Source organism: Bufo bufo, chromosome 9 (assembly GCF_905171765.1).
Source record: "Bufo bufo chromosome 9, aBufBuf1.1, whole genome shotgun sequence".
Lineage (NCBI taxonomy): Eukaryota > Metazoa > Chordata > Amphibia > Anura > Bufonidae > Bufo > Bufo bufo.
This window is the reverse complement of record NC_053397.1, coordinates 27409804-27423786: the sequence shown is the minus strand read 5'-3', so window position 1 is coordinate 27423786 and position 13983 is coordinate 27409804. Positions and strand designations below refer to the sequence as shown.

The 13983-nt window shown below is 44.3% G+C and overlaps 1 protein-coding gene across 3 annotated transcripts in view; it reads right to left on the bottom strand.

Moving 5' to 3' along the window:
* The window catches only part of ADAMTS9 (ADAM metallopeptidase with thrombospondin type 1 motif 9), a 221078-nt gene that overhangs the window by 145076 nt on the left and 62019 nt on the right, over window positions 1-13983 (bottom strand). For all 3 annotated transcript variants that reach the window (XM_040406600.1, XM_040406599.1, XM_040406602.1), the window contains exons 10-12: window positions 7894-8035; window positions 5343-5450; window positions 232-377 (exon numbers count right to left, since the gene is read on the bottom strand). In XM_040406600.1, the coding sequence (XP_040262534.1) occupies window positions 232-377; window positions 5343-5450; window positions 7894-8035 (396 nt within the window). The remainder of the gene's footprint in view (window positions 1-231; window positions 378-5342; window positions 5451-7893; window positions 8036-13983) is intronic.

Below are 13983 nucleotides of genomic sequence, written 5' to 3'. Positions count from 1 at the left end.
TTATGCACATTCTGTGGATATGCCATAAATTGTTAATATGGGAATACCCCTTTAAGCTATTGCTATGATGACATCACTACGGCACTGCTTTCTGCATAATGTAACAACTTAATTCTGATACAGCAGATGACATCAAGCCTCATGTTCTAACAAAAAGAGTGCAATACCAGAAACAGCCAACGAACAAGGGATACAGGAGTTGATATCTTATATAACAGCAAATGTTCTTACTCAGGTCTGTTGCATTCTCGGATGGCGGTTTTAATCCCACCACTGCAAGATCTAGAGCAAGCACCAAACGGCTTCCAAGGTCCCCAGGAACCATCGACAATCGAAGCGTCACGTTCTTTTGGAATACACCAGCCATACTTGCAGTGCTGCAGCAATGATAAACATAGGGTTAATATCAAGATAATACATGATCTCTTCTTGGTACTGACGAGGGATTAGATTATTGTTTAAAATCTGCTTAATTTTCAAGACATCTTCTTGCATTGACTGAACAAGATGAGATTTCACCTTCTCACCATAAAAGGTTTTCATTTTCTGGCAGCAAGCGAAGATCGTGAAGATACTGAGGAGTACATGACATTGTGCCTCTGGTGGGGGTTTGTGAACAGTAATGAGGAGAAAGGGGGCGCTGTAGCAAAAATCAAACTGGGTCTTCCCTTGTCGTGCTGGGCTTTGTCACCTGAGATAGAAAAACTTGGTGCTTTCTTCCCCCTCCACCCCATTTATGTGACCCTTAAGCCAATTGTCAAGCATCAGGCTTGCTATTGATGCAGTCCTGGAGAGGGAAGCCCATCTCTGGTTCTCGTCACCTAACACTAAAGGCAATTGGGTCAACTGGGAATTGGGGACCTCACTGTGAGGCCCCATAGAAGATACATGGGCTGCCTGTATGGTATGTATTCCCTTGCTACTAAAGGGAAGTTTCCAGTGACCTTCCATGCAATTTTGAAGACCATCAACCAATGTTTTCTGCTTCTTGGAACTTCTGCGTCTGCCCTCCTTATTCCTTATTAGCAGAGAATGTCTGAATCAGCTCAACCAAGGTCGCACCAGGCTTTAAGTAAATGCACATGGCCAATGGTTGAGGCCATCTTATGGTATAATCAGGTAAAGAATATAAAAAGGCATAGAGAAGACATCTACAGAATGGCTCATTGTACCCATCAATAATAAATCCATGATTGCACAGTGGATCCACTTTGCCACTTGAACAGATATGGCTTGGCACTACTCCTACGGGTGTTATCTAAGCCCCCCCCCACCCCAATATTAACCCTTTAACCCCTGTACAGGCATCTGGACTTTGCTGCAGGGGAACCAACAGGCCACTACCTCCTGGAGTAGTTTCTGTTTAGGTGAAGGGTCAAAGCCAAGAAGAAACAGGTATAAGTCATTACATGGGCAGACAAACATACAACAGCACACCTTTGCAGGACACTAGCAGACCAGCATTGAAAGGTGCCTTAAGTACTCCAAGGTGGCCATCCACTGGCTGGTGATGCTTAGTGTGCACGGACACTTTAAGGGAACGCATGTTCGTGTTATAGGTAGGGTGAGTAGGGCTTAGCTGGTGAGCAGCAAACCGCTGTCTGTGTAGAGGTACAGAGCTACTCTGGGGGCCAAACCCACTGGGAAGAAGAAGGTCCGCACCACTAGGGACCGGAATGCTCGAGAAGGTCAGCAGAGTAATGCTATGGGGTAACAGCCAAGCTGATGGCGAACTGTCTCCATGACGCTGTAGCATTTCAGAGCCTGTTGGTATTTCATGGTGCCCATGTTCTGGCAAGGTAGTTCCCTTTAACTAATATGAGTACAATATTAATGAGCATAATACAGTGTGAGCCTGAGCTTTCTACTTTTAACACCTTTGTTCACCTAGGGTTGACCTAGCCCACCAGAGTACCAGTCCACCAGATGTTCCTCCAGTGAGCCCAGGCTTTGGCACAATAATTATCCCATAATACAACAGGGCCTTCCAAGGTCCAGCAGAAAACGGCACCATGTGGAGGTGAACCTGGGTTAGGAGCCAAGGCAGAAAAAATATATGTGGTATGCGTTTAGTCGTGACCTACAAAAGAAGTTGACTACTGCCATTACAGTGCTGGGAACTATAGGCCCCATGGTTGCAAGCAGTATGTTGGAAACTATCATGCCAAGGGACAAATGTAGGCAGCAGGGGCAACTTCTCTTAGCTGTAGATGACCAATGCCTGGCAGGACTTGCACGATCACCTGAATTTGACATAGTGTCCAGAGCAAGAAGCCCGCCTATATAATGATCACAATACATGTGGTACAACTGATGCAGCATTACCATTAACAGCGCTAATATCCATATATGTTCTTCAACAAGGAAATATTATACTAAAGTTAAAATGTGAATGTAAAATATCAAATTATCATCGTGCAGCAGAGAAGAATATGTTCTCGGGATATAATAAAGTTGACTTGTGAATGAATCAAGAATCTTTCTATGAAACTTTATCTCCTATGACCTTACTCGGTTTCTCGTACTTGAATTTTTCTTAAGCCAAGCCTCTTGCACCTGGGGGTCAACTTCTAACAATGGCCGTAACTTTATCCTCTTTCACACAGTACATAGATGGAATTTCTATTCCACCTGGAGAATGAAAATTCCTTCCTTATCAACAAGTGCTATTTCAGATTTTATACCAATAATTACACGGAGGATGGCTTTCCGCTCATGATTGCCCAATTGTGGCTGAGAAGTCTGTATCAGAAGGAGCTTTCTAGACTGATCCAGATTAAATCCGAGCCGCATTGTACAGATAATTTTGCCTCTCACATGTCTATACATATTTTTTTCCTCTTGATACTTTTTCTGCGAATGGTCACAATAATCTGGGCTGAATAATTTCTTAAAGGGGTTTTTCCGGGATTCATATTTTGATTATCCTTGATTGCCTATCCTCAATATCTGAACAGTGGGGGTCTGACTCACGGCACCCAAGGTGATTCGCTTTTTGAGGAGGCCACGGCGCTCTGGTGAGCGCTGAAGCCTCTTACTGGGCCACTGACGTCACGTTTATCGGTCACATGGCCTTTTTGCAGCTCAGTGCCATTCAAGTGAATGAGGCTAAGCTGCAATACCAAGCACAGCCACTACACAATGTTTGGTGCTGTGCTTGGTATGCTAAGAGGGGGCCGCAGCACTCACTAAAGCACTGCAGCCTATTCAAATAGAACTCCCACCAATCAGATATTGATGACATATCCTGAGTAAAAGCTATAGGTTCTAAATTAGCTACAATACTATAACCAGAATCGGTTAATACCGCTTTTAGGCCAGTGTCACAGGGTTAAAAAATATAACCCTGAAGTGTATCTTCATTATGCCATATGCAACTAGCCTAGGTTCATGCACTCAGCAAAGCCATGCACATGGAGCCTCTATAGCGGGGCACATGGTGTCTCTATGGTTCCCTTTTATGGAATGGGTCACCATTTGGGCCTCTGTGTGACTGTATTCTCCACTAGAGGCTACATTTAAGGAATAACCATATCTATATGACCAAGGGATGCAACCTACTGCCGTTTTTCTCTCTCTGGTTACCTCTTTATGAAGTCAGACATGTATAGAGGTTCTGTATGGGTCCAGGTGTCATATAACAAACATGCATTATAGTTGTGTTGGATTCTAACTCTCGGTCAAGCATTTGACTTGAGGTGCCCATCCAGAAAACAACAAAGGGGACGAGCACCAGGCACCCATCAAGCACCTGACTGGTGGGGGGTGGGAGTAAGAATCTCACTGATCTGATATTGATAGGTCATTATTTCTTGGGCTACATAACCCCTTGTTATAGTGGAACTCCATGCTTGTCGCCAACCTGATATCCAGTGCAGACATGGGCACTGAGTCAATCACCCTGTCCTTGCTGCTGGTTCACCGGATCTGCTTCCCTTCCTCTGCCCTCTTGCAGTGGGCCCAGCCGTCTTCCAGCTTCTACTGCAGGCCGTGGCCTGCGTTTCCTTGCACAGCCAATCCACTCTGCACATAGGACTCGTGCTCCCCATGTTTTAAAGGGATACAGCGTGTCCCTTAATCTTCACTACACGACAGCTGGTTACCCTACGGTACTTTAGGCACCTTTCCCTATGGGAGGGTGCCTGAGAAATAGGTGTTTATGGGATGCTAGTCCCTGCAAAGGTGTTCTGTTCTGTTTGATTGACCGTGTACTGACCTCTTCCTGATTCCTGACTCTGACCCACCACTGCATGACCTGACCTCAGACTTGTTTCACGGATTCACATGTACCCTTCACATCTACACAGTTTGCCTGATCCCTTGGTGCCCCGCACCAATGTCTCCGACCCCCATGGTCAAGCTGTCAACCATACCGGGACTACTCCAGGGGGTAGCGACCAATTGGCTCACCTCCAGCGAAGTCTAGAGCCTTGTATACGATTTAACCCCTTAGTGACCTTTTTACTTATGTAAACAAAGGGGGTTTAAGCTATACAGCTGGCTTTAATCAATGATTACATGTATCCAAAATGATGCATTAAAAACTAACTTGGTCTGCAAAAAATAAGCCCTCATACAGGTATATTGATGAAAAAACTAAAAAGTCATAGCTCTTAGAATGCGATAAAACCATTTTTTGCGTGGTCACTAAGGGTAAAGGGTGAATACCAGGGGGCTGCCAGGATAATGCCTTTAGGTTTAGCCCAGTTAAACCAGTTGTCTGGCACAGTGGTTCCAGACCCACTGATCGTTACACCCCTTTATATATCGGGACACTAACTAGTAAACAAATATAGTCTAAAATGGCACAAAAATAATAGTTCTGTTCTCGAGCAAACAAAGAACAAGCCATACTTTCTGGATTATTGGACTGGTGTTTATTTACCCCGTTAATTAAGATAAGAATAAACTGTGTATGATAATGTCCGTCATATAATAAGCAGGAAGGAGAGATGAACGTGTCCAGGGGATTACATTATTCTTGCCCATTAGCGACCAAAGTCAAGGTCGCTGACATAAACCCTCAATCATTGCCTCTGTTTTTCCTGTTATCTTTTTAATTGTGGATGGAGTCATTTTAAAACATAGCAGCAGGGACGTTTCACCACAATGCACCTCGTTCCCTGGGTCTGCAATTGGGGTGCAGCGAAGTGTAACTGTGGGAAAAGTGAAAATCACATGGGAATGCACAGACTCTTTGTGTAGGATTTTTACTGCTTGCTGTATGACATCAGCATCTCCATGATGGCTCTTTCATGGTCCGACATGTACAAAACCATTCCCTGCCATGACAAAGACCCGTTTATTCAAATAAGAAACAACAAAAAAAAAAAAGTTTTCACCTTTCCGGGCTCGCATTCGGTCCCGTCCGCCCAAGGGGTGTGTTGAGTCCGGCAGCCCTTGTGAGGCCCCTCTGTGTTAATGCACCACAGTCTCCGACACTGCATTTGCTACATGGGTAGAAACGAACGCGTAGTTAATTCCCAGGCAGTTTAATGTATAACACGTAAATGTATCTATTCAGCCAAAAATTGCCTACACTGCACTTTAATAAAACACTTTCTCAGAGCTCGGCTTCATTGTTCAAAGAAAGGAACCCACTTTGTTGATGACCCTCGTTCTGGCCTCGAACAACCTATTTGAATATGGAACAAAGTTTACATTCACGAAGGGAAATGCGGTAAACCTGGGAAATGCACATTAATGGCGAAAGGACATACTGCAAGTCCCACTGCAAACGGAGAAGGAAATAATCCCATGTTATTAATCTGGCAATTATGCAAATATATAATTTATATTGTAGGAATATTAATAGCTGTGGAAAGAGAAGCGTGACAGCTAGCTACTGGGAAATGAAACCCTGCTGACGTCTAAATGGGTTTAGGGCTTATGGACATGGCTGTTCTATGGCTTCGTACCAGTGCTGAGTTGTATGGGCTGTAATACTGCACCCACAGAAGACAACCGGTCTTTACTGCACTTTACTTTCAGGTTCGTACTCTGCACAGGATGCAGTATTAGGCTCTATGCACAAGACCATATTTTTGGTCCGCGTCCGATCTCCATTTTTTGTTTCAATGAGGCAAAAAAAAAAATGTATGTCTGTTCTGTCCTACAAAAGAGATAGAACATATCCCGTTCTTCTCCATTCTGCAGACAAGAATAGGCATTTTTAACATGAATGAGTGGAGCACTGAAGCTTTTTACGCTCAGATGCTCCCCCTGTGCTAAATTGCGCAGGATAAGGACATTTTCTTGAGATCCGGTGACAGACCGGGCTCTTCATGGGTAAGCTTTTTACGCTACGATGCTCCTCCTTGCACTGTGCTGCATCGTGTAGGGCATTTGGACACTGCTAGGCGGCTCTGATGGGCGGTCAGGCTAGGGCAGAGCTAAAGACCATCCATTAGTGCCGGTGACGTCATCGGGCTCACTGCTAGGCAGAAGCCTCCTCCTAGCAGTGTCCAAATGTAAACAAACAGCCCTTGCCCTGCACGACGCATTGGAGCGTAAAAAACTCTGATGCTCCACTCATTTATGGGGAATGAGTGCAGATTGGGTTGTGTCCGGGTTCAACTCTGAACCCGGACAACCCCTTTAAGAAATCTGATTTGTATGCCAACTATGCTTGAGAAATAAATTGAAAATTTACAATGAAAAATGTGAAATTTTTGGATGGGTTTTGTCAATTTCAAAGGGTTTTTTCTGACTTTTTTTTTATAATGAGAGTCTGATCAGTGGGGGTCTGAAACCTGGGACCCATGCCAACCAGCTCTTTAAGGAGGCCACAGCGGTCCAGTGAGCTTCGTGGACTTCTCACTAAGCACAGCACCATCCATTGGTTGTGCTTGGTATCGCCGCGCAGCCCCATTTATTTGAATGGGACTGAGTTGAGCCTAGGCCACATGACCGGTAAATGTGATATCACTGGCCTAGGTTAAGCTGAGAGAAGGCCACGGCGTGGTCTCCTCGAACAGCTGGTGCGACACCTGGGAACCCCACCGATCCCAGGAGACCGAGTCTCAGCAGTATAAAAAAGTTGGAAAATCCCTTTAATGAAACTACTAGGGGTTTTCCAGTGGGAAAAAATGATGGCAGAAGGCTCAGAGGGGGTTAAAAAATAAAAGAACAGATGCTGACTTCACTATCCCCTGGTGCTCCCATCCTGACACTGCCCTAGCTGATCTCAACTTCCTCGGCACACAGGAAATACTTGCTCGGCCAATCACTGGCTGAGATGAGTCTCTGATCTGGCCAATAATTGGCTGAGTGGGCATTTCCTGGCATTACCCGTGTGTCAAGCTGGGATCAGGAAGTAGAGACTAGTGGAGACCTGGGAAGCTTTGGAAAGAGAGCAGCGGAGGATCAGCAAAGTGAGTATCAATTTTTTTGATTCCTCCAAACTCTTTTTTTTCCGGCTGGAAAGTCCCTAAAAAGGGGTTTCGAAGTGTTTAATGCTATTGACCTGTCCTCAGGATAGGTCATCGGTATCTCATTGGTGGGGGTCTGACAGAAGTCGTGTGAGTGCCATGGCCTCCTTGCAGCTTATCAAACACAGCACCATCAATTGGATAGCAGCTGTGCTTGGTATTGCAGCTCAGTCCCATTCACTTGAATGAAACCAAGTTGCACCATGGCCATGTGACCAACGAACGTGGCGTCACTGGCCTAGATCGGCTGAGGAGTCCAAACCCTACTTATCAGATACTGATAACCTATCCTGAGGATAGGTCATCAGCATTAAACCCTCGGAAAATCCCTTTAAATTCAATAATATAATAGTATGCAGTAAGCTCCCTCTAGTGGTGGCTGCAAACATGGAGAAACCATCAACAGTATCGCAACACAGCTCTAAAATATTGAATACACTCAAAATATAAAAGTACTACTAACCATATACGGGCACACCTGCGATCCAGGCCCAAATATCAACTCACATTGCTTATTGACATTGTATATGACACCGGGCAGTTGCTGAGGCATGGAGTATGATCTTGATACAGGTTCATCCAGCAAGCATTCACCATATCCTGTGCTGGAAGGGAACGATACAGAATCAGCACTGGATAAACGTCCATCTCTTACATTGCCTTTTTGTAATTTTACAGCGAGTAACACAATGTACCATTCAATTTTTTTTTTTTTTCCCAGCAGCAAATAATACCTTTCTTGGTGAATCCTAATCATCAAAACCCATCATATTCTGGCAGTTTGCAGCACTATTGGAGATGTCTCTATGGCAGGTTTAGAGGAGCAATCGCGTACTGAAAATTATTCAGGCAGAGCCGACATGAAAGCCAAAGACAAGAGAAACTGCAGGGACCTTCTCCATATTGATTGCTCGATACAGTTGTCAGTCCTATTATTTAGTGGAATTCTGGCAGATGCATCCAAATCAGAGAGGCACGCTGGGCCTCTGATGATGGATATTATATAAGAGGATTCTATATGATGATAGATATTACCTGTTCTATATGATAAATTATCATATACAATCGTGGCCAAAAGTTTTGAGAATTACATAAATATTGGAAATTGGAAAAGTTGCTGCTTAAGTTTTTATAATAGCAATTTGCATATACTCCAGAATGTTATGAAGAGCGATCAGATGAATTGCATAGTCCTTCTTTGCCATGAAAATTAACTTAATCCCAAAAAAACCTTTCCACTGCATTTCATTGCTGTCATTAAAGGACCTGCTGAGATCATTTCAGTAATCGTCTTGTTAACTCAGGTGAGAATGTTGACGAGCACAAGGCTGGAGATCATTATGTCAGGCTGATTGGGTTAAAATGGCAGACTTGACATGTTAAAAGGAGGGTGATGCTTGAAATCATAGTTCTTCCATTGTTAACCATGGTGACCTGCAAAGAAACGCGTGCAGCCATCATTGCGTTGCATAAAAATGGCTTCACAGGCAAGGATATTGTGGCTACTAAGATTGCACCTCAATCAACAATTTATAGGATCATCAAGAACTTCAAGGAAAGAGGTTCAATTCTTGTTAAGAAGGCTTCAGGGCATCCAAGAAAGTCCAGCAAGCACCAGGATCGTCTCCTAAAGAGGATTCAGCTGCGCGATCGGAGTGCCACCAGTGCAGAGCTTGCTCAGGAATGGCAGCAGGCAGGTGTGAGCGCATCTGCACGCACAGTGAGGCGAAGACTTTTGGAAGATGGCCTGGTGTCAAGAAGGGCAGCAAAGAAGCCACTTCTCTCCAAAAAAAACATCAGGGACAGATTGATCTTCTGCAGAAAGTATGGTGAATGGACTGCTGAGGACTGGGGCAAAGTCATATTCTCCGATGAAGCCTCTTTCCGATTGTTTGGGGCATCTGGAAAAAGGCTTGTCCGGAGAAGAAAAGGTGAGCGCTACCATCAGTCCTGTGTCATGCCAACAGTAAAGCATCCTGAGACCATTCATGTGTGGGGTTGCTTCTCATCCAAGGGAGTGGGCTCACTCACAATTTTGCCCAAAAACACAGCCATGAATAAAGAATGGTACCAAAACACCCTCCAACAGCAACTTCTTCCAACAATCCAACAACAGTTTGGTGAAGAACAATGCATTTTCCAGCACGATGGAGCACCGTGCCATAAGGCAAAAGTGATAACTAAGTGGCTCGGGGACCAAAACGTTGACATTTTGGGTCCATGGCCTGGAAACTCCCCAGATCTTAATCCCATTGAGAACTTGTGGTCAATCCTCAAGAGGCGGGTGGACAAACAAAAACCCACTAATTCTGACAAACTCCAAGAAGTGATTATGAAAGAATGGGTTGCTATCAGTCAGGAATTGGCCCAGAAGTTGATTGAGAGCATGCCCAGTCGAATTGCAGAGGTCCTAAAAAGAAGGGTCAACACTGCAAATACTGACTCTTTGCATAAATGTCATGTAATTGTCGATAAAAACCTTTGAAACGTATGAAGTGCGTGTAATTATAATTCACTACATCACAGAAACAACTGAAACAAAGATCTAAAAGCAGTTTAGCAGCAAACTTTGTGAAAACTAATATTTGTGTCATTCTCAAAACTTTTGGCCACGACTGTAGAACACCCTTATATAATATTCATCATCATATAGAATCCCATTTTATGCATTTGTGTCCCTGTGTACATGGGACAGCCTCTGTCTCAGTTGCCTGGTGGTTCCTAGGTGCAGGCTGGCCCCACCTTTCCTTGCTGTGCCTGGAGCTAGCTTAGTAACTGAGGAGTGAGAAGCAGCCCTTTCCTCGGATGAGAGAGGCTGCAATGTATATCTGCAGAGGAACTCAGAGAGGACATCTATACCATCAAATTCCCCTGTGCACAGCCTTGGGAAACTGCATATGCCAACATACCGCGTAATAAGTTCAGTGCCAGTGTGACCCATCTACCAACTGCTGCAATAAAGTACAATAATTTTGTTGCACTAAAACCTTCCGCATCGTACTGCCGTCTGCACCACCATAACGCTGCATTGCCAGCCCTTCCACGCGACCCCTGCCTTGCACCTCAAAACCCATAATTACCAAGGGCACCTCTTCTAACACCAGGCAGGACCCCAAAGCAAGGGATTTCCCTTCCCATCACTGCATGGCCCAGGGGAATGTCAGAGTGAGTAGGACTACTTCCATTATTGCAACAACCACTCCTGTCCTCTGCTCTAGTCCCTTCCCGGGCCTTTGCATATAGAATCCCCTGATATAATATCCATCTCTAATATCCATGGATATTATATAAGGGCGTTCTATATGATGATGTGTATTGTAGTATCATACCCCAATATCAGGACATCATACCCCTGATATTGGGACATCATACGTATGAGGTCCTCTTTTTGAGGATGTAATGTCCTCCTTTTTTGTGGTTATGAAAATGGCCACCCTAGACACAACCCAACTGGTAACACTCAGCTGGACCTTCACCGCAAACTGCTAGTAATTCATTCATGAATATCTGGTAGGAGTAATAGAGGAATGGCACAACACAGAGTCATAAGAATAGATGCTTCAGAATCGTTATTACAAGGGGGATGCAAGTAGTTACTAAACAGGTTCTCTTTCATGTACACTTAGGTGACAACTGGATCATTGTCTTAAAAGAGTTGTGCAAAAAAGGGCCAGACGTGTAAAGAGAAGCGTATTTACCTGGTTTCCGGCTCCCCACTACTTCTCTGCTCCGCTGGGATCCCTTGTTGAAAACATCCAGTTTTGACATCACTGCAGGCCAATCACCAGCCTCGGCGGAGGCCGGATCCTCTTGCGTCATGTGACCATTTGTCATGACCTAAAGGGGTTGTCTCACTTCAGCAAATAGCTTTTATTATGTAGAGGACGTTAATACAAGCCACTTACTAAATTATTTTAATTGTCCATATTGCTTCCTTGACTGGCTGGATTCATTTTTCCATTGAAACCCTGCAATCCATCATCGGTGGTCATGCTTGCACACTATAGGAAAAATCACCAGCCTCTCTGAAAGCCAGGACCATGGGAGTGCATAATGGCTGGTGCTTTTTTATATAGTGTGCAAGCACGACCACCATTGATGGATTGCAGAGTGGTCATAACCATGGAAATGAACAGTGTATAATGTGATGGAAAAATGAATCCAGCCAGTCAAGGAAGCAATATGGACAATCAAAATACATTAGTACGTGCCTTGTATTAACTTCTTCTACATAATAAATGAAATTTGCTGAAGTGATACAACCACTTTAAGGGGAGACGGTCACCATTGCGGCAAGTGGCGATGTCAAACTGGATGTTCGCAGCGAAGGAGCCCAGAGGAGAAGGAGCGGTGAGCTAGTGACGGGAAGCAGGTAAGTAAGCTTCCCTTTACAAGTCTGGCTAAGTGGGAAGGGGCGGCGTGTTGCCAAGAACCCCCCCCCCCCCCCCGCAATTCTTGCAACAATCCCTTTAAGCATGCGTCCTTCCTAGAAGATGCCTGTTGCATAGAAACAAAGAGGCCTGCTAGCATTAAATCCCAATCATATTATAAGCAAACCACACACTGTGCCATTAGACTATAACAAAAGGGGCTTGGGCATGGCATTGAAATGTTCCTGATGCTTTGCAGAGAAGGCCTTGTTTCCTCTCGCCGGCCAGGTATCCCCTCTCACTGTCATACCAGGACGAAATGTCCAATTAGAAAATCCTAGGCCAGCATGAGACCACCGGTTACTGTGGTTACCCTGTTTCTACGGGCAAGGAATGCTCAGCGAGGGATGCCAGCAGACAGAGATTACGCCTTTTTTTATTTTTTTATTACGGCATTCAGGGTCTGTAATAATTTATTAGCTCGAGAAGACCGGCTTCTTGCATCACGCTAAGAGACTTTGTGGGAGTCCGCCTTAGAATGCAGAGACACTGCTGAACGTCTCGGCTGCGGACCGCGGTCCCTCCTAGTGTCACCAGAGACAAATAAATGTGCAGTATTAAAGCAATGTACGAGCAAGAAAATGGCAGGTTCTGACATCTGAGCCATCCCGCGCAAGATCTAGCCGAGGTTTCTCAAATCTGTTTTGATGTACTGTGTATACCTAGCTGACAGGGATTGGAGGGCCATCCATGCATGAAGGAAAAATACAGCAAAAACGCCAGTAATCTCTGATGTGACAAAACACTTTGCAATATGCACAAATAGAGGTTTCACGTATTTCCATGCCTTTGACGGGATGGTGGGTATTTGAAGCGCCTTTAAGCTTTGCAAGGGAACAAATTTCCTTTAAAGTCCTCAAGGTGACACCAATTTTAACAATCCTTCCCTGGTGGAATCTCTAAAAGAAGTGTCTTCAAAGCTTTAAGCTTTTTCTAAGATGTTTTTTTTTTTTCCGAAAGATTTCATTACCATATGAAATGGACAAAAAAAAAAATATTGTCAGTTTAGGGAATGGAGAGAGGGTACAAAAAGAGAAGTTGGGTGAAGAATTTTGAACCTGCATATAGCAAGACAAAAGCTGGTGTCGTGGTGTGGTTCCAAAGTAAGGTATGCCTCTCAAACCCTTGTTCAGTAGTCCCCAACCAGTGGCTCATGAGCCACATGTGGCTCTCAACCCCCTGCTGTCTGGCCCACCATGGGAGTCGTGAGTTATGACTCTATGTACTGGCAGTTTACATTGTTAGAGATGTATCCTAAGGCATTTTTTAAAATTTTTGCAATGCTAATAATTTTTTTCATTTGGTCTTTATTAAAAATGTTGAACCCTTGTCTCTGTGCAACCTTGAGATTCTCTAGTAGCAGGCTCTGAATTTTCACTCTGCTCCTTCAGGCAGGTCAGCTGACGGCTCCTTATCTCTTACATTATAAACTCTCATTATAACTCAATTCTTATCTGACTGATAAGAATGTGGCTTAAATAAGTGTTGACCACCTTTTAGTAATTTAGAGATAAGGTTTATAAGGTGCAGCCACAAAGTGAAAGTACCATTCACACAGCTAGACAAACAGTTAACCCTTTGTGACAGAACGTCGAAATAATTTTAAAATAAAGATCAAGCAAAAATATGATTTTAGCACAAAATGAGTAAAATGCAATCAAGAAGACATTGCCCACTGAAGGTGCACATAGCCTTTCAATTTCACACTGAAATATTTAGCAGCAAATGTTTTTGTTTATCCACATTCAAAATTTCGCTCTATTTTTGAATTGACTGTTGCCCCGACCATCATTGAAAAGTTGAACATGGCTCGCAACATACAAAAGGTTTGGGACCTCCGCCTTAGATGATGACCCCAAGCCTCTCTTGAAACCAAGACCCTGACAACAAAGCCCATCCAATCTTTTGGATCTGCTGCGTTCCACCTTGTTCGGCTCCTACAGAGGTGTAGCTAGACTTTTCTTCAGCCTGGGGAAAATATTTTCCCGCCCTTGCCCTTATCCAACTAGAACCCGGCACCTAGAGCAATGTCCCACTAGCTAGTTCAGCTACTCCCTACTCTCCAACCTCCCTCAAACCCAACTACAATGTGGTTGGCAACTTGGGACTGTTATGAGGACACA